Consider the following 25,636-nt stretch of genomic DNA (forward strand, 5'->3'; position numbering starts at 1 on the left):
CTGGGCACAATTTCCCATAGCCTGTTCTCACGGTTGCTCGTGGGGGTGGGGAGGGCTGTGGGCACCTCCTCCTACCCCTACCCCCACTCCCACGCCACAGTGACATTGCTTAACCAGGAACCACAGTGCATTCCTGAGCCAGGGCCAGCCCAGTGGGGTGGCATCGTTGGCAGGGTCAGGAGTAGGACATCCAACTTCCTCTCCCCAGCCATCCTGGTCAGGCAGAGGCCAGGGTGCAAGGGCCACAGAGCAAAGGCCCAGGAAAGGACTGGCGTCGTGCTGGCCCGGCCAGAAGTGCAGCTGGGTGGGCCCATACAGGAAGGGCCCTGAATGTCTGTCCAGGCAGTGAGGGTCAGGAGGCAACAGGAAGGAAAGAGTCCCCCAGACCCCAGAGAAGCCTTCTGCTGAACTCCAGGGATCCTGCGGAACTGGGGTGCACCCTGTGCTCATGTCAGGGCCCAGGGAGCTTCATGGCCAGCCCCGCTTCCACCAGGACTGAAGCCCGCGCCTCAGGCCTCAGTCCTCTCCCGGAGAATGTGGTCAAGGCCTTTCTTCTGCAGCCAAAACGAGGGCTAAGGAGCCACTGGCACGTCCCACCAGCCTGGCCTCCATCCCGCCCCTGGGGATCCCAGAGGCAGGGCTCCGCCTCTGCAGGCACAGACCTGCTTCCCTGTGGATGCGTTAGAAGCGCCAGATGTTCCCACCTCTGGAAGGAGACAGCCTGGCCTCCACTGCCCTGTGCCCTGCCCTCAGAGACCCTACTTGTGCCCACAGGCAGGGCATTGTCCGACTGAAGGGCTGTGACCCCATCTCTCCTGTCTGCTTCCACCAGCCTTCCTAGCACCTCACTTCAGTTGCTACAATTGTATGTAAAGAACGAGTTAGACCCTGAGTGAGGGCAAGGGGCTGGTCCACGGAGGGAGAGACCGGGTGCTGTGTTCCCCCTAGACCTGCCTTCCCTGGGCTGCGTTCCCCAGCCACCGCTGGTCCAAGCTCTGACCCACAGGGATCTAGGGACCTCTTCCAGTTCTCTGTTTCCTGAGAACTGGGTCTCCTGGAGCTGATCACGGCTTAGGTTTCACTCTGGGTTTGTTCTTGGAAAGCTCCCCAGGGGCTGGCTCTGACCAGCATATTTTGTTCCAGTCTCTTGCCCAATCCCACTCTTCAGACCTCAGCTTCACCTCTGTTTGTCCTCAGACACCACCCAAGCTGTGGAGGTACCGGGTGCTCAGCACCGATGGGCTGCTCTGCCTAAGTGAAAGCCTGGGTTATGGCGCCCCCTGGTGGTCATCACTGGAAGCGCCGCTGCTCTGCCCAGGAAAGGGAGAGCCTGTGGGCCCCTGGTGCTGGGGCTCCAGAAGAACAGGGTTTAGCATGGGCCTTCCCTGCGCTCCCCTCCCCCCTGCAGGGCTCTCCACCCTTCTCCACCAGATGGCTCTGTTTTACAGAGGATGCTGAGGACCAGGGAATGGGGAGCCAGCCAGCACCTGGTGCTGTGGCCCCATTTATTGCACTGCTTTGCCACTCTCAAGAGGAGCCCATTCCCCGAAGTCTCAGTCCTGTGTAGACATCTTATTCCTGGGTGCAGGTCAGCCTTGCCCACGCTGCACACTCAGTAGCCTGCAGGCTCCCCGCCTTTCCTGGAGTCTGAGGCGGCCGCCCAGCCGCCAGCAGTGCGGACGATGGCCTGGACCACAGCAATGAAGGTGGAGGTGACCTGGGTGTGGTGGTGCCGGGCCTGCAGGGCTGTAGTCACCGCCTGGGGATAGGAGGGGACACAAAGGCTTCAGCAGGGCCCGAGGCACCCTCCGAACCACAGCTGTGTGGTCATGGGCTTCACAGCCTCAGACGATGCCATTTCTGGCCAAGTGGCCAGGGAGAGCAAGTTGGGGGCGGCTGGGTCTGCTGGGTTGCTCTGGCGCACGTGGCCTGGCCCTCACTGCACGGGGGCTCAAGAATGTCCAGGCAGTGGTGGTGAGGCCATCTGTTTCTGGTAGAGGACACCAGCCATTCCCCCTCCATGATGACCCAGGAGATCCAGACGCCACGCTGTGACTCGGTTTCTCCACCTCCCACCCTACCTGGTCAATGTCTCTCTCCAGGGTTGTGGTGTTGGGCAGAAGCTGGTTGTGCAGCCGGGGCTCCTCCACCGCCCTCTTCACATCGTAGCCAAACCACAGGCTGTGAATAATGGCCTGGGGGCGGGAGGGGAATGGGGTCAGCATGGCCCAGAGGCAGGGGCTGAGGGGACAGGTAGATGGCACATACCAATGCGGTGGCTGTAGTGATCTGGGTGCCCCCAGAGGCACCCACCACCATGGAGACCCGGCCGTCCCGGTCCACAATGATCACAGGGCACATGGATGAGAGTGGTTGCTTCCCTGAGGTCGGTGGGCAGGAGGGGACAGAGATGCTGGTCAGCTGTCTGCCTGGAACACCAGCCCCTCCCTGCCCAAGCTCCTCACCACACACCTGGCTTGATGAAGTTGGCGGGTGAGGGGGGCACCCCAAACTGGTTGGTGATGTTAGGGGAACTGAAGTCATCCATCTCATCATTGAACAGGATTCCGCTGACAGGCGATAGCACCTTGGAACCGAAGCTGCAGACCAGTTGAGTCAGACACTGTGCACTGCCCAGCCCCACCCCACTTGCCTGGTCCCACCCACCCACCAAAACTCCAACCTGTACCCTGTGAGGTCCAGGGCAAGTGCTGTCCCAAGGTAGGGTCTGTTTCCCACCATGAAAGAGGTTAATGGAGCCCCACTTCTGGGACATGAGGACAGCCCCTGGCCCACCCAGGCCGCCTAGAGCCCCTACTAGAGGTTGATGGTGCTGGTGGCTGATACGGCGCTGCCATCCTCTGCGACCACGGACAGGTGGGAGGTGCCCCCATCATCAGGTGTGTAGAACTCAGGCTCATAGTAGGAGGCTGGTTGAGTGGTGTCATCGGAGATCCGGCCCCGGAGCTGGGCAGCGAAGAACTCGGAGCTCATGTTTCGGACCACCTGCCGAGACCCCAGAGCGGTCCTGAGGAAGTGGAGGGTGGAGGGGGGGCACAGGCTTGTGCAGGCAGCTCTCAGGAAGCCCCCGGCCATGGCTCTGTCCACAAGCCTCCTGCACCCTAAACCTCACAAGGCCCATCTGACCCCTTCTCCAGCCTTTGTCTCGGTTGCAGTCCAGCAACTCTGAATATCTGTTCCCCAAGCCTCCACTCTAGCCACATTCAATCATTCATGGAGCTTGAGCTGTGTGCTTGGCACTGGGGGATCAGCAGGGAACAGACAAGCAGGTCCCCACCTTCATGGCAGGGAAGACAAGAACAGGGACACGCTCGGAAGAACAAGCCAGGTAAGGGTGGCGAGAAGGATGTGGGATGGGGTGGAGTGGTCAGGGAGGGCTTCTCAGAGGAGGTGGCATCTGAAAAGAGCCCAGAATGAGGCCTGGATGGCAAATGCAAAGGCCCTGAGGCAGGCCTGTGAGTGGCAGGCAGTGAATTGGGTTAGAAAGACAGGAGGTTGAAGATGGCGGCAGGGGCAGTCCCATGGGTCCTCGCAGTCCTCATAAAGACTTTGGCTTTTGCTGTTAGCCACAGAGGACTGGGACAAAGGAGTGAGCCATGTGTTTCCCCAGGAGTCCCCTGGAGGCCTTGTGTGAGAAAAGGGTGGAACCTGGTAGGGAGAGACGAGGTGGCTCACTCGGGTGGGAGAGGAGGAGGAACTGAAAATGGCCCCAAAGTCTTCAGTCCAGAGTGGCCCTTACAGGTGAACACTGTAGAAGGGACAGGTTTGGGAATAGCAGGGAGCTTGATTCTGGAAAGGTGCCCACTGGGTACTGAGGAGCCTGTCGGGTGGGTGGTGACCCTATGTGTCAAGTTCACAGGCAAGACGGGCTGAGGGGGGAGCGTGCAGATGGCTGCTTGAAGCCATGAGCCTGGGTGGGCAGAGAGGAAGGACAGACACAGGAGAGGAGGGAGGAGTCAGCAACCTCCCTCCGACTAATGGACTAATCCAGGGGAACACTGACAGCCTGAATCTACTCCCAAGGAAACAAAGTCAAATCCAGGATGTGGGACATTCTGTAAGAAAACTGCCCGGAGCTTTAAAAGTCCGCAACGGAGCCACGGGGGCCTCTGTGGGCCAGAAGACTGAGACCAAATAGCCACTATCAGTGTGAGCCGTGGGCCGTGGGTCTCATGCCACGGACGTCGGGGAAATCCCCACACAGGCGTCTAACAGGTCCCGTGGCTCGATGGTGGCTGTGGAAGTCCTCGCTCAGGAGCCCGCAGTGTGCTATCTGCAAGTTACTCTCCACTGACTTGGAAAAAGCATGGATGTCAGTGGCGAGGCCGACAGGAGAGGGCACCAAAGAGGATGGAGCTGGCCAGGTTCCTCTGGAAGAGCAGAGAAGGGCAGCAGGTGGAGGGCTCTACTAGCCCGCCCCCTCAGAACCACCCCCGGAGTTGGGGCACCGGAGACTAGCCCGCCCCCCTCAGAACCACCCCAGGAGTTGGGGCGCTGGAGACTAGCCCGCCCCTCTCAGGAACCACCCCCGAAGTTGGGGCGCTGGAGACTAGCCCGCCCCCTCAGAACCACCCCCGGAGTTGGGGCGCCGGAGACTAGCCCGCCCCCCTCAGAACCACCCCAGGAGTTGGGGCGCTGGAGACTAGCCCGCCCCTCTCAGGAACCACCCCCGAAGTTGGGGCGCTGGAGACTAGCCCGCCCCTCTCAGGAACCACCCCTGAAGGCAGGGCGCTGGAGACTAGCCCGCCCCCTCAGGAACCGCCCCCGAAGGCAGGGCGCTGGCAGGGGCCGGGCGGAGTGCGGGACGGGTGCGCGGAGCCAGCGAGTGGACAAGCAGAAGGCCCGCCTTACCCAGGAGGGAGGGCAGAGGAGGTCGCGATGCGGACACCAGGTCACTGGCGGCGGTGGGTAATGGGGCTACTAAATGGCCACCAGGAAAGAGAAAAGACCTGGAAGACCAAAGGGGCTGCGGGGCAGCTGAGGCCCCTCCTGGGAGGCACAGGTCAGAGCGAGGGGTCTGCAGGTCCGCTCCAGAACGGGGATGCGGCAGGGTCAGTGGAGGCCAGCCTGGGGCTGGGGCTGGGCACCTGGTGGTGCGTGGGGCCCGCAGAGCGGTGCACAGCCTGGGTGGGGGCCTGGGAAGCTCTGGCTCCTGGGTGTGACCAGGCTGCAGGGGGCCAAGGCCTCTGCCCACTGGAAGGCTGGTCCTCTCTCCCTCACCCATCCCTCCTATCACCCCCGAGGGCTGCGATGCCGTGCATTCCTCACCTCAGCACTAACTTCTCCAGACCTTCCAGGCTGAGGGCACAGCACGTGCAAAGGCCTCGGTGGGGGTACAGGGCAGGGGCACGAATTACTCATGGTCAAGTCTGTGAGCCCATGGGGCAGAGGCCAGACTCGAGTCACTAGTCCACCCACCACATAGCAGGCCCGCCACTGCCACCGCCACCGCAGTTGGTGAAAATTGATTAATAAAGCAGGCATGAGCCTTATTAACTCATCGAGGATCCCAGAGAAGCCTCCTGACACCATGGCAGGCCCCCCGCCCATCGAGGGCCAGCCCCTGCCCCTACCTCAGTCACATTGACAAACTTGGGGTCCCCAAGCAGGGTCCTCTTGGCGTAGGCGAACCGGAAGGCCTCCACGATGCGGTGGTAGGTCAGGCCCTTCTGCTCAGGTGTCTCCACGTTCGCCCGCGAGAAGTTGTACCCTGGTAGGTCAGAGCCAGGCAAATGTTGGCGGCCTCAGGGCCCCTCAGGACATCCCAGTTCAGACAGGACAGCTGGGTGCCTGGGGTGGACTCACACCTCCCTGGCCCACCTGGCCCACCTTAGGAAGGGGAACCTTCGATAACCAGATAACCAGCAGCAGTGACTACTTCAAGAGGGCAAGGGACCCCTGGGCCAGGCCTCATGCATCCAGCCGGAGGGCTGCCGGTCTGCTCAGCCAGACTAACTTCGGGCAGTGGGCGTCTGCAGTGCCCTTGTGCCCTTGAGCCCACTCCCACGACACTGCTCCTCCCCTCCCCCTCCCAACACCCCCTCAGGGCCTGGGGGATGGCTCACCCTTGAGGATGTTGAGGATAAGGGCCAGCACAGGCCCACTGAGTGGGGCACTGGGTGCATAGAGCCGGGCGTCCCCAAGGCTGATACTCAGGGGGTGCTCGATCAGCTCAGCACGGTAGTTGTTCAGGTCCTTGGCCGTCACTATGCCCCCTGCAACCAGACAGCAGCTCCATGGGGGGCATGGACACGGGGTGGGCTGCATGATTGGGGGCAGGGCTGCACCACTGGAGGGGGTCCTGCCGACCCTGCAGGGCCCTGCCCCTCCACCTCACGCTGGCCTACCCCCAGTCCCCCTGCCTTCCTGATGGTGCCACCTCCCCATGACCAGACCCAGGCCAGCTGTCCTCAGCCTGGCCTCCAGGTAGACTGTGTCCTCTTGGCACCCAGAGTCTTTAAGTGGAAAATATCAGCCCCCTCCCCCCGTGACTAATGAGGGAGGTGGGGGTGAAGAGAAACTCTTCATTCTCCAAGGGAAGGCTCCAGACAGGTGAGTATTTACAAGCTCATTTCCAGTGTCACCCTCCTCCATGACACACTGACATCAATACCGTAGGAAGAAGCCACAGCTCAGGGAGGGAGAGGCAGCTTGGGCTCCATCAGAATCTGTCTCCGAGGTCCCTACCACAGGACCCTGCGTGCAGCGCCTCTCACAAGCCCACCCTCGTCCCTGCGGCCTCCTGGCCTTAGTTGCTCCCTCTGCTAGGAACACCCTTCCTCTCTCTGCCTATAGAGTGCGATCTCATCTGTCGCTCAGGCACCGCCTCTTCCAAGAAGGCCTCCCAGGTGTGCACTTAGTGCTTCCTCAGCCCTGGCTCATGCCTGCACCTGCTTCCCCCACACCTACTCAGAAAGCGGCTTTCTCTCCTTCGCTGTGCCATCTCTCTGAACTTTGACCTAACCAGGAGCTGTGGATCCATGACCTGTCCCTGACTGCAAGCACCTCTGTGACAATCCCCTGCCAGGTGGTCCCTGAGGGCCCAGTGCTCAGTCCAGGCAGGAACCGCGAACCCCAGACCTCTGGGCCAGCTCAGGGTTCCCTCCACCAGGTCCCTCCCCCCAGGTCCCTGCGGTCGTCCACTCACCAGCTGCCTGGATGTCCTTGACAATCTGGGCCGTGAGGCTCCCATTGTAGAAAGCCTGGGCGCCCTCGAAGGCCAGCGTCTCATACGTGTCAGCCAGCTGTGGCATGGTCACTCGGTCCCCCTCCCGCAGCACCTTCCCGTCGCGGCAGAACACCTCGCTGGGGCAGAAGTCTCCCGTGAGGCAGGCAGGCGTGACGGACTTGGCCAGAGCGTTCCCACAACCACCCAACACAGGCAGACAACAACAACGGACAGTTGGCTCCTGTCCACAGGTGGGTGGCCCTGTCACTCAGGGCTGGTCCTCCAGTGTCTAACCCAGGCATCCTAGAGTCCCCTGCCACTCAGGATACACAGGCCAGAACCCCAAGCGCCAGCCTGAGTGTGTCCCACATGCGATGGGAAGGGGTTTGCATCTCCTGGACCCTGTCCCTCTATGGGCACAGGTTCCTGAAAGTGCTCCATCAGCCAGCCGCTCTCAGCCTGCAGGGATCTGGGGACGTGCTTGCCCCACCTGTTCCCCGGGGCAGGCCAGCGCCCGCAGACATACCACAGGGCGGGCTGCTGCTCAATGACAGCCTGGCTTCTCTCCAGGGCCGCTGCCAAGCCCTTCCCCACAGGGAAGCCCTGCCGTGCCAGCTGGATGCTGGGCTGGAAGAGGCGAGCCCAGGGCAGCCGCCCATGTCGCTGGTGCGCCAGCTCATAGCCACGGATCTCACCAGGAACTGCCACCGACAGCCCCCCTGCAGAGAGGGACACAGTTAGTGGTTCCAGACCAGGGACATCAGGGCCTCTCCTAGGCATCACCCCAGACACAGTCCCCAGATGGGACCAGGGGGACTTAGGGAGGAAATGAATTTCTGAGGTCACGTCTGGACTCGGCAGGAAGAGTGCAGATCCGCTGGGATGTCTACGGGCACAGGAGGGCATGGTGGCAAGTACCTGCTGGGTTTTGCTGTCCTAGGTCTAGACGTCTATCTTCACAGGTGCCAGCATGTCTAAAATCCTAGGTCAGGCTCATGGTGGCACAATGAGACTGTGGGAAGCTGGACACATACCATCTCTCAGTCTGAGCCTCCAAAACACAAGGCCTCTCCTCCTATGAGACTCAAGGGCGCCACCAGGACCTGCCACAGCCCCCAGTGCAAACCCAGGCCACTCTCAGGCCTGGACCAGTCTCAAAGCAAGGGCCTCTCTTCTGTTGTCCCTATGGGGCCTGAGCCCAAATCCTTGCCCTATCCCCCTCTGGGCCTCAGTTTTCCCATCTGACCATAAAGAGTTTTGTCTTCCAGCTCTGCCCTTTTTTATTTTCCTTTATTGATATGAGAGAGGAAGGGAGAGGGAGAGAGAGAAACATCAATGAGAGAGAACATTGATTGGCCGCCTCCCACATGCCCCCTGCTGGGAATCGGGCCCACAACCTGGGCATGTGTCTTGACCGGGAATCGAACCAGTGACCTCTTGGTGCATGAGTCAATGCTCAACCACTGAGCCACACTGGCTGGGCTTCCAGCTCTGACCTTTGAGGAGCCCGTGATTCTACTGGAAGCGGACCCCTGGGTCCTGATCCCCCAGGCCCCACTGCCCACCATGCCCAAAGCCCGGTGCTGACACAGAAAGGTTCTGCCGCTCCAGGCACCTCCTTCCTTCACCCTGAGCTGACCAGGGTCAGTGCAGCTACTCCCAGGCTTGCTTCCAGGGGCTGAGTTGTTACGCCATCTGTGTATCTTGGGACGGATACCCAGCACTAATTCCTCCCACCTGAAGTCAGTGCTGCCATAACCCTGAGCCAACCAGGCTCTCATACCACGCTGCTCACCAAGGTCACCAGTGACCCCACACTGCCAGGCCAGGGCCCACTGAGCCTCACCTTACCTGGCCCATCACTCTCTCCTCCCTCTGTCACACCCTCTCCTCCGTCAAAGCTCACTCTCTCGGTGACCTCCCCCAGGTCAGGACTTCGGGTTCCGTTTGGCTGACAACTCCCAAATTTATTTTCAGGCCTGGCCTGTTCCCTGAGGGCCAGATCTGAGGAGGTTCCTACTCATTAGAAAAAGCATATCAATTTTAACACACTCGAACCCCAGTTTCTGACTGTCACCCTTGACGGTCTCCATCAGGGCCTCCCTGTTCTTCCAGGTGCAGACTGAAGACCCTGGGTCATGGGGACTCGCGGCTCACATGTCACACCCAACCCGTCAGCAAAGCCACAGGCTCCACCCTCAGCACCAGCACCATCCACCACCCTCATCTCTCCCTGACTGGATCACCGTGGGAAGGCTGCTTGCTCCCTGTCCCTTCCACAGAGCCCAGGAATCCCTTCAGCCACCAGCCAGATCCACCGTAACCACCCCGTACTCGAACACTCCAGGGGACACCTCTCCCTCCCTCAGATAAAAGGCATGGTCTTCATGATGACCCGCGATGACCCACACAGCTGCCCCACTCCAGCCTCTGGGTCTGTGCTCAGGGGCTGCCCCCCTGAGCAGCCCATCAGGTCTGCGCCCCCCCGGCCCTTCGCACCTCCGCTTTCCTGGCAGCACGGGCCACCGCCTGCTCAGCCTCTTTCTGCACCTGCGGTGTCGCTTGACCAGGCCATGCCTTTCATCTCTGCCTTTGTTTCAGACCCCAGCTTGAGGAACAGCCCCTGACACTTGAGGGATGCCCAATATGCCCTAGTTAATGAGTGAATTCCAAGTGTTCACAAGATGCGAGGTCTATAAGATTCCAGCGATCTCACACTCTGAATCCATTTCTACGCAATGTGAGTTTGTCAATGGGTAAAAATTCAAAGATTCTGCACGTTGAAGAGGACTCCAGGGGGGCTGCTCACAGTAGGGGTCAGACCCACTCTGGCCCACGTGCCCTGCCCCTCCTCCTCTTGGACCTCTTTCCAGCAATCCATTCGCAGAGGAGGCGGAGTGGGGCGGGCGTCCTCAGAGCAGCGCCCCCTGGTGGCCACTGGTTTCTCCTCAGCTGCCTGAGGAGTTGAGGGGGCCTCCTTTGTTTATGACCAGATTAGAAAAGAGAAACTCCACCCTATAGCCATCTTCACACATGAACAAATGAATGACCTGGATATCTGTTGAAAATGTAGATTTTTAAGACAGCCTGCTTCATCACCATAGAACTGTGTGACCTCTGCTGGTTTGCATGACCTCTCTGGGAGTCAGCATCCCTACCTATAAAATGGGAACAACTCCGTGCCCTGGCCGGTTTGACTCAGTAGTTAGAGCGTTGGCCTGCGGTCCAGAGAGACCCGGGTTCGGTTCCCGCTAAGGACACATACCTCGGTTGCAGTTTGTCCCCGGCCCTGGTTGTGGTCATGTGGGTAGCAACCACTCGATGTGTCTCTCTCACGTCTATGTTTCTGTCTCTCTCTCTCTCTCTTCCACTCCCACTCTATCTGAACAAAATATGGAAAAAATGTCCTTGGGAGAGGATTAAAAAAAAAGGGAAATACTCGGTGCTCCCCCAACAAGCGTACAGGGAGGATTCAAGGCCTATCAGTGAAAGGGCTGGCAGAGTGCTGGTCCCAGGGAGCCCTGGTGTGCTAGCTGCTGTAATAATGATTCTTGTTCGAGTACCAGTACAGGGAGGCCCTGGAGAGGCCTGAGCAGAAATGACAAACTCTGCTCCTCTGCTCTTTGTAAGGATGGGTTTTTTTAATTATTACTGATTTTAGGGTGGGGGCATAGAAATATCGATTTGTTGTTCCACTTATTTATGCATTCTTGGTTGAATTTTTTTTGTTTTTTGTTGTTTTCTCTCACCTGAGGACATTTTTCCATTTTTTGTACAGATAGAGTAGGAGGGAGAGAGAGGAAGAGAGAGAGAGAGAGAGAGAGAGAGAGAGAGAGAGAGAGAGAGAGAAACATCTATGTGAAAGGGACACATCGAGTGGCTGCCACCTGCATGACCAACCAGGCTGGGGACAAACTGCAACCGAGGTACATGCCCTTAGCGGGAACTGAATCCGGGTCTCTCCGGACCGCAGGCCGACGCTCTAACCGCTGAGCCAAACCGGCCAGGGCTCTTGGTTGATTTTTTTTAAAAAATGTTTTTATTTTTTAGAGAGAGGTAGAAACATCGATGTGAGAAACATTGATCAGCTGCCTCCTGCATGCTCCCTACTGGGAATCGAGCCCAAAACCCAGGCATGTGCCCTGACCTCTCAGTCCATGGGACGATGCTCAATCCACTGAGCAACACCGGCCGGGCTCATGGTTGAATCTTATATGTGCCCTGACCAGGGATTAAACCCACAACCTTGGTGTATCAAGATGGTGCTCTAACCAACTGAGCTACCCAGCCAAGGCTCTGTGATGATGGTCTTGATTATTCATTATGGAGGATGTTATAGGACTGGGAAGAGATGGAAGGGTGGGCATCAGCGATGTCAGAGCTGTCCTTGGCCTGACAAGGGCATGTTAAGACTTCCCATCCCACACCCTGAGCCTGCCCCTCACCTTCCCGCGACTGCTCCGAGGTGTTGAACATGCTGGTAGAGGCCCTCTCAGGGGCCACCTCTCGGGCGTTGATGATCTCAGCTTTTCCTGGAAGGAGAGGCAGGTGGGCAGACCGGACCAGCACCAGCCCCTCACCCTGTGTGAGTCCAGGTGCCATCCCACTGTGCTCCCCCAGCCCAAGTCCGGTCTGAGGCAGACACCCTGCCATTTACCTCCTGCTCCGCAGGCACTCACCGGTGGTGCTGCTGTAGATAGTGAGGAACAGGCCACCCCCGATGCCCATGCTGTGGGCGTTCATGAGCCCCACACACAGCAGGGCCGCGATGGCGGCATCCACCGCTGAGCCACCGTCCTGCAGCACGTCCCTGCCAGAGGCGCGTGGAGGGGGTGAGAACCTGTGGGGTCCCCAACCCACAGTCCCCTGATGCCCACCTCCCCGCCTGGTGGTCCTGGGATGGAAGAGAAGCCCACAGGAGTTTTTGTTTTGCTTTTTATTTTTTTAATTTTTTTTTTATCCTCACCCGAGGACATTTTTCCATTTTTTATTCAGATAGAGCGGGAAGGAGAGAGAGGAAGAGAGGGAAACATCGATGTGAAAGGGACACATCGAGTGGCCGCCACCCACACGACCCAACCGGGGCCGGGGACAAACTCAGCCAAGGTACATGCCCTTAGCAGGAACCGAACCCGGGTCTCTGTGGACCGCAGGCTGACGCTCTAACCGCTGAGCCAAACTGGCCAGGACTTGTTTTGCTTTTTAAATCCTCCCCTGAGGCTATTTCTCCATGTATCTTCAGATAGAGTGGGGGCGGGGGGGAGAGAGAGAGAGAAAGAAACATCGATGTGAGAGAGACACATCACCTAGTTGCCTCCCGACCCAGACCAGGGCTGGGAACTGAACCGCAACAGAGGTATATGCCCTTGAGCAGAATCCAACCAGCGACTATTTGGTCCGCGGACTGACACTGAGCCAAATAGGCCAGGGCAGGGCTGTGTTTTAAATGTAACTCTAAAACCAGTGGGCTTATATTTTCCTCTTTTTCAAGCAAACAAATGTACATAACCTTTATAATTTAAAAAAGTTGTTACTTTTCATTAATAATATTTTTTTCTGTTGAAGTCTTTAAATGGGAACTGATCTTTGTGTATTATGGTAAAATGTGAGAGAGGAGGAGAAAATAGTATTAAGCAGCTGAGTTTATCCAGAGATAGACATTAGAACTGAGGAAAAGGCAGCTGGGCATTGGGAGACCTGTGTCCTGCTCCTGGGTCACTGTCCCCTTCTTCCCTGACCTGAGGCTACTGAGAAGGTCCAAGGAAAGGATGCCCCTTGCCCAGGCAGCCCATTTAAGGTGGGGAAACTGAGTCTCTAAGGGGCAAGGGTCTTGCCCAGGCCCACCTACGGTGGTTGCCCTCCAGGGCCTGTGTCCCCACACCCCGCCCCACTCACCTGCCGATCTCCGAGCACTGCTTGGCATCCGCGGCCACAGCTGCCCTGGGGTACACGTGGCTGGGCAGCCTGGAGGTGAAGGGCAGCCAGAGGCTGAGGCTGATGGTGAGGAGCACCAGGACTATGGCCATCAAGGCCAACACCACGTGTCGCTTCTTCATGGGTCTGTGGGCATGTGGAGGGGTTAAGGGAGCAGGGTCAGGGGACCGTGCCAGACTGGCCGTGGGCCCATCCTGATCCTCTCCCCCACAGGGCACTACCCAAAGTCAAGCCTCAGAAATGTCCTTGTATCTCCTTCCTGCCTGCCGCCCAGAACACTGTGGGCCAGGTCATTCTGTCTGCCAGGAGCTCCTGGTACCATCTCTGTCCTCCCCAATCCTCCCTGTTTATCCGCAGGGCCCCATCCCAGTAAAAACCCCTCCTCTAGCAGGGACCCCTCCTGGAAGCCCCTTCTGCAGTGTCTTGTCTGTCTCCTCCCAGTGACTGAGCCCTCCACTGCCAACAGGTCACTCTAGAAGAGACAAGTCTGACCTGCTTTCTTCTGTGTCCCCCACCTCAGCCCAGAGCAGCACTGTCCACGGGTCCCCCAGAGTGGCCTGGCACAGAGTGTGGGGTTCAGCTTCTATCATGCCCTCGAAGGTAGGCCCTGCAGGCCCCTCTGGAAACCATCTCAGCCACCACAGAGCGGGGGCCCACCTTCCTCAGCGGGTGGGAGCCCCGAGCCTTGCTTGGGGAGGTGGTCACAAAAACTGGGAGAGTTTGGCTAAAACAGCTGGCGAACTAACTGAGGGGTCTCTCTCACTGTGGGAGGCTGTGCCACAGAGTCTGCTCCAGAGAGATGCCCCAACCACGTGGCCTCTGGCCCACCCAGAGAGGTGCACCTGAAGCAGGCCTAGCCCCCCGGGGCTCTGTGAGGTCTCTCCGCCTGCAGGTGAGCTCTGCAGTCAGAGAGGAGGCTGTGAGCCTCACACTCTGGCAGAAATTCTCCCAGCATTTCTTCTCCCAGGCTCAGCTGAGAGAGGGTTCGCAGAGCAAGGCAGGGGGTGGCGGGGCATTCCTGGATAATGCCCGGGTGGTGGTGAGCATTTCATGTGACCAAGTAGGGAAGCTGAGCTCATCGGAGAGGGAATGGGTCCTGAGCCAGCCTGCTCCATCTAAGCCTGGACTTGCCCTGACCTGCGGTGGGGCCTTGGGCAAGTCACTGACACTCTGTACTATGGGAAGGACAGAGGGATGCTGTGAAGATAAGTGGGTTGAAAAGTGTGAAATGCTAGGTAAGTGTTGACTACACTGGGCTATGCTGGGTGTGCCCTGGAGGCCTGGTCATCCTCTTGCTCAATCATGTCCCTGTTGGTTTCCTTCCAGACTGCTCTGAGAATGACAGCAGTTAGCCTTGGGGTCCCCTGGCGGGGGCAACAGGTAAGGGGTGTGACGCCAACAGGGAAGGAGAGGTATGATGACAGATTCAGTTCCCTCCAAGGGCAGGTTTCTGTTGGTGAGCCTCTGACTGCGACCCCTCTGGCTCACCTTGTCCTTACTCAGAGGGTCTGAACACCAGGGCCAGAGGTGGTGGCCCAGAGGTAGTCTAGGAATGAGCCCCAACCCCATGGGGGGCATCCAGACACCAGCATGGAAGGACTTCTCCCCAAGCTCAGGGGCGGTCACACTACTACCCATGTCCCCATGGGAGGGCTCCAGCCAGAATCTAGGCACCGTCTCTGGCTGGACTCCACGTAGCCCCCTCTCTTCTCTCCTTCCCCCCAGCACCTCCTGTCCTCAGTCCTCTGATGGCTGTCATGCTCTCTCCAAAGTGCCAACCAGGTCCCTTGCTAGTGTCCCAAGAGACAGTTCATACTTTCTGCCCTCTGCCTCTGCCAGGCCGGCAGCCCTCAGGGTGCACCCTGGGCCCTGGCGGGGAGGTTGGTCAGTGTTGAGGGCTCCTGATATGCCAGGAGGTCTGAGGGACTCAGGAGCTGGGCTGGCAACAGGCAGCATCTGTTCGGGCGGCGCAGGGGCGGGTAGACAGGGCCCATCCACTGGGGCACGCCATGCTGGGTACCTTGGCATGGCCTCATTTCCCCTGGGCTTGGGCCTCAGCTCAGACTCCCCTCAGGCCCTCCTCTCTCCCTGGGATGAGCTAGCCATGACTTCCTAAGGTCCACACTCCCGCTTCCCCTGTCCATCCATCCGTCTGTCCATCCACCCTCCAAGGGCCCAAGTGGGCTCCCCGAGGGGCAGGGGCCCCCATTGAGGCTCAGACTGCTGGGGTAGGTGGCGGGTGTGGGTAGCACTGACTCGCATCCCCTCCGCCCTGGCAGGGCAGCGGGAAGCCTGGCTCGGCCCCACGCAGACACACCCAGCTGCGGAAGACACCCTGCTGGGGGACTGGGCTTCCATTTCCCACCCCCACCCCATGTTTTTCTTGAAGACTCGTTAAACAATGTCCAAGCCCAGAGGCCTGGCGCCCACTGACCTTGGTATCAGGAGGGGAAATCAAAGCCAGAGAGTGGATCGGGCACAGTGCCAGGCCTCGAACCCCAGCCCAGCTTCTCATAACCCTGGTGGGCTTACCTGAGGCCCGGGGGCATCGGGGTCCAGGAAAGCCCCTGTTCCTCAGAGACAGCCCTGGGCTGGGGCGTGGCAGGGGAGGAAGAGGCAGATTTGTCTGCCTGGGAAACCCTCCTTCCAGGGCAGCTGGCTCCGCACTCCCAGGGAGGCGGCGGTCCCAGGAGGTCTGCGGGACCCTGCGGAGCTGCTCAGGGGCATCCGACTGGGACTGAGATCTGGGGAGGGGCACCTCCAAGGAGGAGCAGAGGCAGAAGGGGCCGGAGAAACTCACATGTTCACTTAGTCCCCGAGGGGGCAAGAGGCCAGCCAGGGGTGCCCAGCATGTCCGGGGGGCCGCTGAGGGCGTCTGAGTAGGGTGGGGAGCAGGCAGTCTTTTAAAGGAGGTCTGACCTGGCAGGGAGGACGGGCAGAGGCTGGCACAGGGGCAGCAGGGAGGCATAGTGACTCGGCCTGTCACCAGGTGACTAAAGTTCATGAGGCCCTGGAGGGTGCTGTGACTGCAGTGACTCGGAGTTCCCATGGTGGTGCAGCAGGCGAGGGTGTGACCCCAATGGGGAAGGACAGGTGTGGTGACAGAGGCAGGGGTTCCCCCTCTAAGGAGCCCCAGGCTAGGTCCCCCACTAGTGAGCCCTGTCTCTGTCCCGAGCATCTCAACTCCAGGGTCAGATACAGTGTCCCAGAGATGGTCCCTGAGACAGTACCGCAGGGGTGTCACCAGCATCAGACCAGAATCCAGACGCACAACCCTCAGCCAGATGCCAAAGGAGCCTCTCAAAACCACAGCCAGAGGCCTCAGCTCAGGACCAGTTCCACTGCCCGTCCAGGAATATGATTGCCTCAGGCCCAGGGAACCGCCTGAGCAGCCTGGAAAGGCAGGGCCCAGAGAGGACCAGAGCTGGCCAGTCGCACAGCCCAGCAGTGTGGGCCTGGTCACCCCATACCTGCCCCCAACTTGCTGAGTGTCGCTGACCAGCCCACCAAGGAGGTGCTGAGTCAGGAGCAGCTCTGGCCCAGCCCAGGGGATCTTGGCTACTACTCCCCGTTCCCCCATGCCTTCATCTGCCAAGGATAAAGACAAGAATCAGCCACTTTCTCAGCCATGGCTCCCACCAGGCTCCCTGGCTGGGAGCCCCCAGAGCCCCATCTCTAACACCGAATCCACAACCACCCTGCGAGTCTCTGCCATCTGACAGATAGGAGACAGAGGCTGAGCAGACATTGCCGCCCGCCTGGATCACGTAGCCAAAGCAGACCTTGTTCTGCCACCCGCTGCCCTTGACCAGCCTAGAGATGCTATAACTGCCAATTTGTCTGGGCATCACCCCAACTGCAGACCAGCGTGACTGGGAAGATGAACAGGAAAGGAGCCAAGGACCAAGGACCAGGACCTATCCCCGAGGGCTGGACACCAGCCAGGGACATCAGGGAATTTGGCCCTGCCTGAGTGGCCACACTGCAGGGCCACCAGCTGGGAGCGGTCTGCGGTGGAGAGCCACCAGCTCTGTCCCTACCTGAGCCCGCTCAGCACATCCCCTGCCAGGACAGCAGACAAGCAGGGTCAGCAGCAGGAGGATGAGAAGAATGTCTGTGTGGGCAGAGGATGGCCAGCCCCCACAGGTAACCCCAACAGGAAGACCGTGGGCACAGAGCGGCCCACAGTGACGTACAGTCATCTGTGCCTGGTAGCAGCTGCCAGTTCCAGGGAACGGGCTCAGGAAGGAAGGCAGCTCATCAAAGTCCATATTAACAGAGGCAGGACATACGAACAAAGACGGTACCTTCTCCTATGACAAATGTGTCACATTCTGTCCTGATCAGCCTCCCACCGCCTGCCTGCAGAGAGGGGACCTGGGGGCAGTGGGTCTGGGAGACCTTGCCATCCCAGGGGAGGTTGCAGGGGCCTCCTCCACACCCACGCCTCCTGTCCTAGGCGCACAAAGTGGTGAGCTCCCCATCTCCAAGAATGTGCAAGCCTCGCCCACCCGAAGATACGTCCTCTGCCACTAGTACCACCCCCTCCCAACACGCATCCACCCCCCAGCGGAGCCATGGAGTCCCAGGACGCAGCGAGAGGAGCATGAGGAAAAGGAAGACAGCAGCCAGCTCGGCATTTCTTTGTTAATCCCCAAGGCCAGCCTGTTGGCTGTGTCATCGCAATTCCAGGATCGCAGACTTGAGACCGGGCACAGCCCCAGACCCATACATAGACAGGAAACTTGAGGCTTAGGTAGAAGCAACTTGGCAAGGTGAGAGCGTCCCCCAAAGCCATGAGTGCCCCACCTCAGCCCAGAGTCACCTACCTGGGTTTTGAGGACACAGCTCTCAGCGGCTTCCTTAGACCTATCCGCAGCCCCGGGCAGGAAGCTTATCGGAGTTGGGATCTTCCCTCGCTGCCCACCCTGGTGGCATAAGGTTGAGAATTAGAAGGTATAACCACTACCTGCCGCAAACTGTTGAAATATGCTGGCAATAGCCAAAAAGTGGTGGGCAACCACTGGGGTTGTGCAATGACCCTTGCACAACCCACCCTGCCCCACGTCCACCACAGCCAACCAGAGCCCCGGAGGGGCAGGCATGGCCCAGAACACAGCCCTGCAGCCCCTCACAGCTCGGCTTCACTGCAGACCGAACCCCGGGACTCCCTCACCCCAGACTGCCAGATCCTCTGAGGCCTCAGTTTCTCCATGGTACCTCCCCCTTAATTCCGAGAAGTCCACTTCCTGATGGCTATGGCTTCTTCAGAGCCTTCTTCAGAGAAGCCAGGTGGCTCCACCCACACCTGTGGCGGAGCGAGCCAGAAAGCCTGGACAGGCTGTCTCAAACCCACGAACCAGGCAGAAGCAGCGGCTCCCAGCCCAGACCCTGTCAGGCAGAGCCGAGGGCTCTGCCCACCCTCTGCTCATTCGCGTCCATGAGCCCTGCCCCGTCCCTTGAAGGGCAGCTCACTCCCATCACGCAGGGGCATAAGCTGAAGTCTGGGAGAAGGGGCTCCTCCAGAGCGTGGCCAGCACATGGCAGAGCTGGGGCTGGAACCCAGACCTCCAGATGTTCCCCGGAGGCCCCAAGGCCAAGCTCCCCCCACCTACGACGTCCAGCAGCTCAGAGAGGGTGAGCAGCGCTCTGCGTAATAGCACTGGGGTACAGCCAGAGCTCATTCCATCCCGCCTCACCTGGCTCCAGGGCTGGTCCTCCTGTTGCGCTCCAGCACAGAACGGAGTCTCCAGAGCCTAGCTGTGACCCAGCTCCTCCCCTCCCTCCCTGAGCTGGGCAGGGATGGGGGAAGGCTTTAAAGGCACAGGAACCATTCCAGGTAGGAAGAGGGCTGGCTCCTGGTCCTATCCCTGTGGCTGTGTGACCCAGGACAGCTGCTGGCCTCTCTGAGCCCAGGGGGTTTCCAAACCCTGAATGAGAGACCTGAGCTTTGAGGGCCTTGATGGGGTTGAGTTTGGGTTTCAAGCAGAGGCAGGTCAGACCAAGGGTCCCCTGAAAGGAGGTGAGCTCCCTGCAACTTACAATATCCAGACAGCACTGGGTGGAGCCAGCCGCCTGCACCAGCAGGGACTGGGAGTATGGCATCCGCTACCCGCCAGGCCGGAGGAGCCCAGAGTCTCTCCACAGCTCCGGTTAGGGGCTGCACCTCTGAGCATGCCCTCTCCCTCCCTGACCCCCAGGTCTGTAGGTGGAGTGTCTAGAGGCAAGTGGAGTCCAAGGAGCCTGGACACTTGAACTGAAGGGAGTCACATGACCCAGGGGAACCTTTCCTCATCCCCCAACTTTCTGGAGTCATGAGCATACAGACTGATGGAGGACACGAGGCAGTGGGGCTGAGAGATGGGTCATCACTCTCGCCCCCATGCCTGTTTCTGCCCATCAAATGGCATGGGATGTGTACTCCCACAGGGCTGGCTGGCCCAAGCCTGCCTGTGCCCCTGAGGTCCACACGTGGCCTGCCGTGTGCCAGAACTGTCACCACCAGCACAGCCCTGGCTTAAATTCATTCCATCTTCATTCATTCATTTACCCATGTGAGCCTGGCCCATCTAGAGTCTTCTCTCAAGGAGCCCCAGTCAGATTGCAGATGGAACGGTATGGTTAGCCAAGAAGGAGGGAGGCCCCAGGGCCCCGAGGGAGGGGCAGACATCACGAGGGTGGGAAATCGGGGCAGAGCTGCGACTGGACTGGGGAGGACATGCCAGGAGGAGACAGTGACCTGAGCCTGGGCTCAGGCATTGGAAGCACCTCCAGGAGCAGTGAGGCTCAAGGGAGACGCTTGACCTCCATGGGCCCTTCCTGAGGTGTCAAGGCTGGAAAGGGAAGTGGCTGAGCTCAGACCTTGAAGGACAGGCGTCTGGACTTTGAGAGCCCAGGGAGGCTGGTGAATGTGTCACCGGGCTGGGTAACCCATTAACCCCAGTTCACTCATTAAGACCTTGGTGGGTGCCGGCAGCTGTGGCTCAGTGGATTGAGGGTCATGCCATGGACTGAGAGGTCTCGGTTCAATTCCCAGTCAGGGCACATGCCTGGGTTTCGGGCTTGATCCCCGGTAGGGGGCGTGCAGGAGGCAGCTGATCAATGTTTCTCTCTCACATCGATGTTTCTATCTCTCTCTCCCTTCCTCTCTCTCTAAAAATCACTAAAAACAAAAACATATTCGAAGTAAAGAAAGACCTTGTTGGGTAACCATGAGCTCCTCAGCCAGTCACGCAGTGGGCAGGGGCTGAGGGAGGAAGAGCCTGTTCACGGGGGTGTTGGCTGGGCGCTGGCGGAGCTGGGCTCTCTGCATCCGTGCTCCCTGAAGAGCTTTCCTGGCCCAATCTGGCCTCCAGCCAGGGGCAGCTGTCAAGCCAGCAGAGGGGGGCACCCCATCATCCTGGTGCCTTTCATCTTCTAATGGCCCCTCCTGTATGGACACCAGCAACCTAGAGGGCCTCAGGGCCCTGGCCAGATAGGAGACAAGGCACTGCTCCGGTGGGAAGGATGGCTGGACACCTGGCCCAGCTGCCTCTGAGAAACGGCCTCCCTGACCCCCTGAATGAGAGGCTTGAGCTTTGAGGGCCTTGGTGGGGCTGAGTTTGGGTTTCAAGCAGAGGCAGGTCAGACCAAGGTGGTCTCCAAGGCCCTTCCTGCTCTGAGAGGCTCAAATCTGCCTCAGCTCTGTGCCTGGGGAATGGAGACACTGATGGAGGAAGCAGGGCGCTCCCAGCACAGGGCAACTCAGCCGCAGAGGGCAAGAAATTTGCCCACAGCTACTCAACAGGACCTTGACCCATGACCAGGGCAAGGCCCTGAAACCCACTTCCTACAAGCGACAGCTCTGTGCAGCCTCCGCCATGCCCCACCCTGCTGTCAGGCCCTCGAGCGGCTGTGCCTGAGTTCCAGGAAGTGCCAGGTGAGCCTCGTGCCCCGGGGGGACCCCGGCTGGTAGGTACACGACATCCCAAAATGCTGTCCTGAGCCTCATGGGGAGCGAGCCAGGCAGGCAGGTCTGATCAAGATGCGGGCAGTGCCTGAGCCTCCAGAACGGCTGGGACAGGATTTCAGAACCTGCTGGAGCCAGGAAACCTGGTACCGTCCAGTGCGTTTTGTGTCCCCTGGTATCTGCACCAAGGAGACATTTGGAAAACTGAGCAAAAGTAATTGCAAATCTGAGCATCATAGCATCTTCACTTTAGGATCACAGAATCTCAAATGTTTAGTCTCTGATTGCCCATCTTTCACACCTGCCCTGACGGGGAATCACTGTCTCTAAAGACAGTGAGACTGCTTGGTTGGCAAGTTCTTCCCATTATCATGCCCCAATTTATCTTTTTGGTTTTTTTTTTCTTTATTGATTTTAGAGAGAGAGGAAGGGATAGGGAGAGAGAGATAGAAACATCGATGAGAGAGAACATCGACTGGCCGCCTCCTGCATGCCCCCCACTGGGATCTGGCCCACAACCTGAGCATGTGCCCCAACCGGGAATCAAACCGGCAACCTCTTAGTGCATGGGTCTACACTCAACCACTGAGCCACACTGGCTGGGCCCCATTTACCTTCTTAGAATGCTTTCCGCAGCCACTGCAAGTCGGCCTGCTTCAGTTGGGTCTGCCTGCCACTGTTGAAAGCAACAGAACAGCGGAGCAGGGGCCACCCTGTGGCTGCTTGGCACAGCCCCTCAGAGCCACACAGACCACACTGACGAGATGGAAAGGAGACTCCAGCTTGGTGAAGGGGCTGGAGCTGCCCAGTGGTGGTGAGGAGTGCTCTGGCCAACTGCAGGCACGGGCAGAGTCTCCGTACCCGCAGAGCCTGGCCAACGCCCCCGGCACCATTTCCAGCATTCATCATTTCAGCACCCACCTTTGATGTGAGTGAGGCTGGAGGCTGGAGTGTGGCCAAGTGCGTGGGCCTCCCGAGAAGTCAGCTTGTTAACACCTGGGAACATCCAGCAGCAGGGCCTGTCTGGCACCTTGTGGACCAAGTCCAACTCCCGGAGGCAGGGTGGCAGCATGAGCAGGGCATGGGTTCTAAAGCACCTAGCTCAAACTTGACCCCGGCCACTGAGGGCCCAGGGTCTCCTCTTCCTGCCTCAGTTTTCAGTCTGGAGAGCAGAGGTAATTAAAACAGTTGCTGGGTGGCTATATGGTGGGCAGTTAGACAGACAGAGACAAGCAGAGCAAGGACAATGGGCCAGGCACAGAAGGTCACCAGGGCAGAAAGCCCCACGTCCCTAGCAACAGGCAAAACTGGGAAAAACAAGGATCTTGTACCCAAGGGAACCTTTCCTCCACTGGCATGTTGACAGTCATGTGGTAGAACCCCTGGGAGGAGGAACAAGGGTCTGAAAAGTGGCCACAAGTGACTTCCACGTGAATCCTTGCATGACCACTCCTTAGAGATGACATCTAGACCTCATTATGTTTCAGCTCCAGGCCCAGAAAAGCAGCAAAACCAGACAGGTGATGCCATGGCTGACATCAGGACCAGCTACATTGACTAATGACCCCCTGCCTTGGTGCCCACAAATCAGGAAAGACCACCACCCTCAAAGGACATACCTGGGAAGATGATGGATAATCTATTGGGATCCTCTCCTGAGACCCCAGATAAATACCCTCAAGACTGAGACCCCAGCACAGCTCTCTGTGGAGCGTACCTGCATCTTCCCCACCCCCACCCCCACCCCAGGAGCGTTTTCCTCGCCTCTCTTTCCCCTAAGCTCCAAGGGCCCTTCTTTTCCTCTGTAACTTGTTTCCTGAACCCACTTCTTCTACCTCTGTGACTTTCTAAATAAACTTTCTCTTACAGTTTGAGTCTTGCCTCTGAATTCTTTCTTAGCCAGATCTCAAGTACCGAGCTTGCTGAACTGAGGTCCGGTCTCCACCAGTCCAACACCTGGTGCCGTTTTGCTGATGCACTGAGACAGGAGACCGTAAGTGCCCATTATCTTCCTGGCTCCTACACCAGGCCTGCAACCCCTCTGTCCCTGCCTGGTCAGCTCAGAGCTGGCAGCCTGGCCCTTCCTGCCCACCGCACCCTGCACAGGTAGTACTTATCACATCACCCTGCAATTATCTGTGGTGTGTGGGAGCTTGGGGGGGGGGGCTGGGTCTCTTCCATGCCTGAGCCCCCACCCCTGTTCATGGCCTGGACTCCCAGAGAGCCAAGCTCTCTTTTTTTCTGATATTTTATTTTTAGAGAGAAACATGGATGCGAGAGCACAACATCGATTGGCTGTCTCCTGCATGCCCCCTACCGGGTATCAAGCTCACAACCTGGGTGTGCACCCAAACCCGCTTGTCACCTCTCCCCAGTTCGACCTTCTCTGACTCTGCACGGCCTAAGTGGATGTATGGTCTCACCGAGGACAAAACTGCCCAACATTTTCCATACTCGCCCTGCCTCCCTGGACTTCCAGGAGCCCTGCCCCCACCCCCTTGTGGGCCCTACACTAAACCTGACAAGCTTAGGGGAGGCCTGCATGGTGGCCTTATACACTCAGAGACCAAAAGTAACCACATAGGATGGTCTGAAATTAAAACTTTCTAACTGACAGTGAGTCTTGGCAGGTAGTGTTGTCCGAGGCTGGTATCTTTCTTTTCTTTTTTTTCCTTGAGAGAGAGGAAGGAAGAGGAAGAGAACCCGAAACCTGGGCATGTGCCCTGACCAGGATTGTGAACAAGTGACCTTCCAGTGCACAGACGATGCCCAACCCACTGAGTCACACAGGCCAGGGCAGACTGGGCAGATCACTCCTTTCTTGACAAAGGCCAATCTTTACCTTAACTGAACCCATCTATTGTCTCTTCACATCTACATAGCACCCCTTTGGGATGTCAGGGCATTTCCTTTTCTAGACCCCTCAGGTCACAATCTCCCACCAGCTCAGGGTACCATACAGCCCCTCATTGTTACTGGTATCATGTTAATTGTTAACTGTTAACTGTCCTGTACCCAGCTGTATAAAATAAGTGTGTATTACCCTGGCTGGATAGCTTGGTTAGTCAGAGTATCCCCCCAGCCCCCCAACCCCCTTGATCCCCTCCCTAATATACCAAGGTTGTTGTTCGATCCTCGGTCAGGGCACATACAAGAATCAACCAGTGTCCGGCCGGTGTAGCTCAGTGGTTGAGTGTTGACCCATGCACCAAGAGGTCAGGACACATGCCCAGGTTGTGGGCCTGATCCCCAGTGGGGACATGCAGGAGGCAGCCAGTCGAAGTTCTCTCTCATTGATGTTTCTCTCTCTCTCTCTCCCTCTCACTTCCTCTCTCTAAAATATCAATAAAGAAAAAAAATTAAAAAGGAAAAGAATCAACTAGTAAATGCATAAATAAGTGGAACAACAAATTAATGTATGTTTTTTTCTCTCTCTCCCTTCCTTCCTCTCTCAAATCAATTAAAAAAAAAAAAAAAAGGAAATATGTGCCTATTCATTTTACCTTTTTGGTTAATCCTCACCCGAGGATATTGTAGAGAGAAAGGAAGGGAGAGAGGGAGGGAGAGAGACAGAGGAACATTGATATGAGAGAGACATGTTGACTGGTTGCCTCCCATACGCACCCCAACCAGGGCCAGGAATCGAACATGCAGCCCAGGTATGTGCCCCTGACCGGGAATCAAACCTGAGAGCTTTCACAGTACCACCGTGGCCTCCTTCACTCTGCAAGCTAGACTCAGTTCCTCTCTCGCTAAGTCCTGATCAAACATCCTGTCGCCTGGTATCCCAGATGCCTCAGATTGATATGTCCAAGCCTGAGTTAAACAACTAACTTCCCCAGACCACCCCTGGCCACATTAGCTAGAGTCTAGCCCTGCATCTTCACTGGCCCCATCCAGTGGCCCACACCTCCACAGCACCTCTGGGCCACGTCTGACACCCCCATCTCCCCTCAGATCACCCCTCTCACCTGGCAACTCCTCCTCAGGGTCCCCAGCCCCTCCTGCAGCCTCAGTGCTCAGCCTGCTCCACTGAGCATGCCCCCTCCCAAACCTTTCAAAGGCCCCCTTTGCCTTCCAGATAAATTCCTACCTTGCTGGGGCTCCACCCCTTCCTCTGTGCAGCTCACCAGCTGCTCTCCTGCTGGGACTTCATGCTAGTTCTCTTCTTTCAGACCCAACTCAGTGTCACCTCCTCCAGAAGCCCTCTTCCACTTCCTGGTCAGGTGCCTGTTTGGGCTCCTGCGTGTGGACAGCTCCCCCACTCTGTGGGACAGCTATTAGTGTAATCTCCTGTGTCTATTAATCTCCACAGTGAATCTTCTAGGGCTGTATCTACAGTGCCCAGTGACCACCACTGAATGGGAAAATGATGGCTGTTGGGTGGCTGGGTGGATTCAGGACAGAGCCCTAGAAGATTCACTGGTAAAGAGAACTCGCACACACCTAGTACTGCTGCGTGCCCAACCCTTTCCTGGTTTCATCTAATCCTACGACGCCTTTGCCGGAGGGGCATTTTATTTTTCCCCTTTTACAGATGAGGAAACTGAGGTTTGCAGAGGTTG

At 58.1% G+C, this 25,636-nt stretch overlaps 1 protein-coding gene across 1 annotated transcript; it reads right to left on the reverse strand.

The window, feature by feature from the left end:
• Positions 1-1,514: 1,514 nt before the first annotated feature.
• Positions 1,515-25,255, reverse strand: GGT1 (gamma-glutamyltransferase 1). Its single transcript, XM_036276855.1, has 14 exons — positions 25,165-25,255; positions 17,953-18,051; positions 13,085-13,249; positions 11,869-11,999; positions 11,635-11,721; positions 7,716-7,908; positions 7,169-7,326; positions 6,087-6,236; positions 5,595-5,731; positions 2,819-3,006; positions 2,473-2,600; positions 2,269-2,381; positions 2,082-2,195; positions 1,515-1,759 (listed from the first exon to the last, which is right to left on the reverse strand). The coding sequence occupies exons 3-14, from the start codon at positions 13,243-13,245 to the stop codon at positions 1,613-1,615; spliced, it is 1,707 nt and encodes a 568-aa protein (XP_036132748.1). The 5' UTR covers positions 13,246-13,249; positions 17,953-18,051; positions 25,165-25,255; the 3' UTR covers positions 1,515-1,612.
• Between the last annotated feature and the right edge of the window lie 381 nt (positions 25,256-25,636).

Source organism: Molossus molossus, unplaced genomic scaffold (assembly GCF_014108415.1).
Source record: "Molossus molossus isolate mMolMol1 unplaced genomic scaffold, mMolMol1.p scaffold_m16_p_22, whole genome shotgun sequence".
NCBI classification, from domain to species: Eukaryota; Metazoa; Chordata; class Mammalia; order Chiroptera; family Molossidae; genus Molossus; species Molossus molossus.

Coding starts and splice junctions, on each gene's coding strand:
- GGT1 (XM_036276855.1), bottom strand. CDS start 13,245: ATGAAGAAGCGACACGTGGTGTTGGCCTTGATGGCCATAGTCCTGGTG. Junction 12,000..13,084: donor CAGTGCTCGGAGATCGGCAG/GTGAGTGGGGCG, acceptor CGCCTCTGGCAG/GGACGTGCTGCAGGACGGTG. Junction 7,909..11,634: donor CTCGGAGCAGTCGCGGGAAG/GTGAGGGGCAGG, acceptor CCCTCTCTGCAG/GGGGGCTGTCGGTGGCAGTT.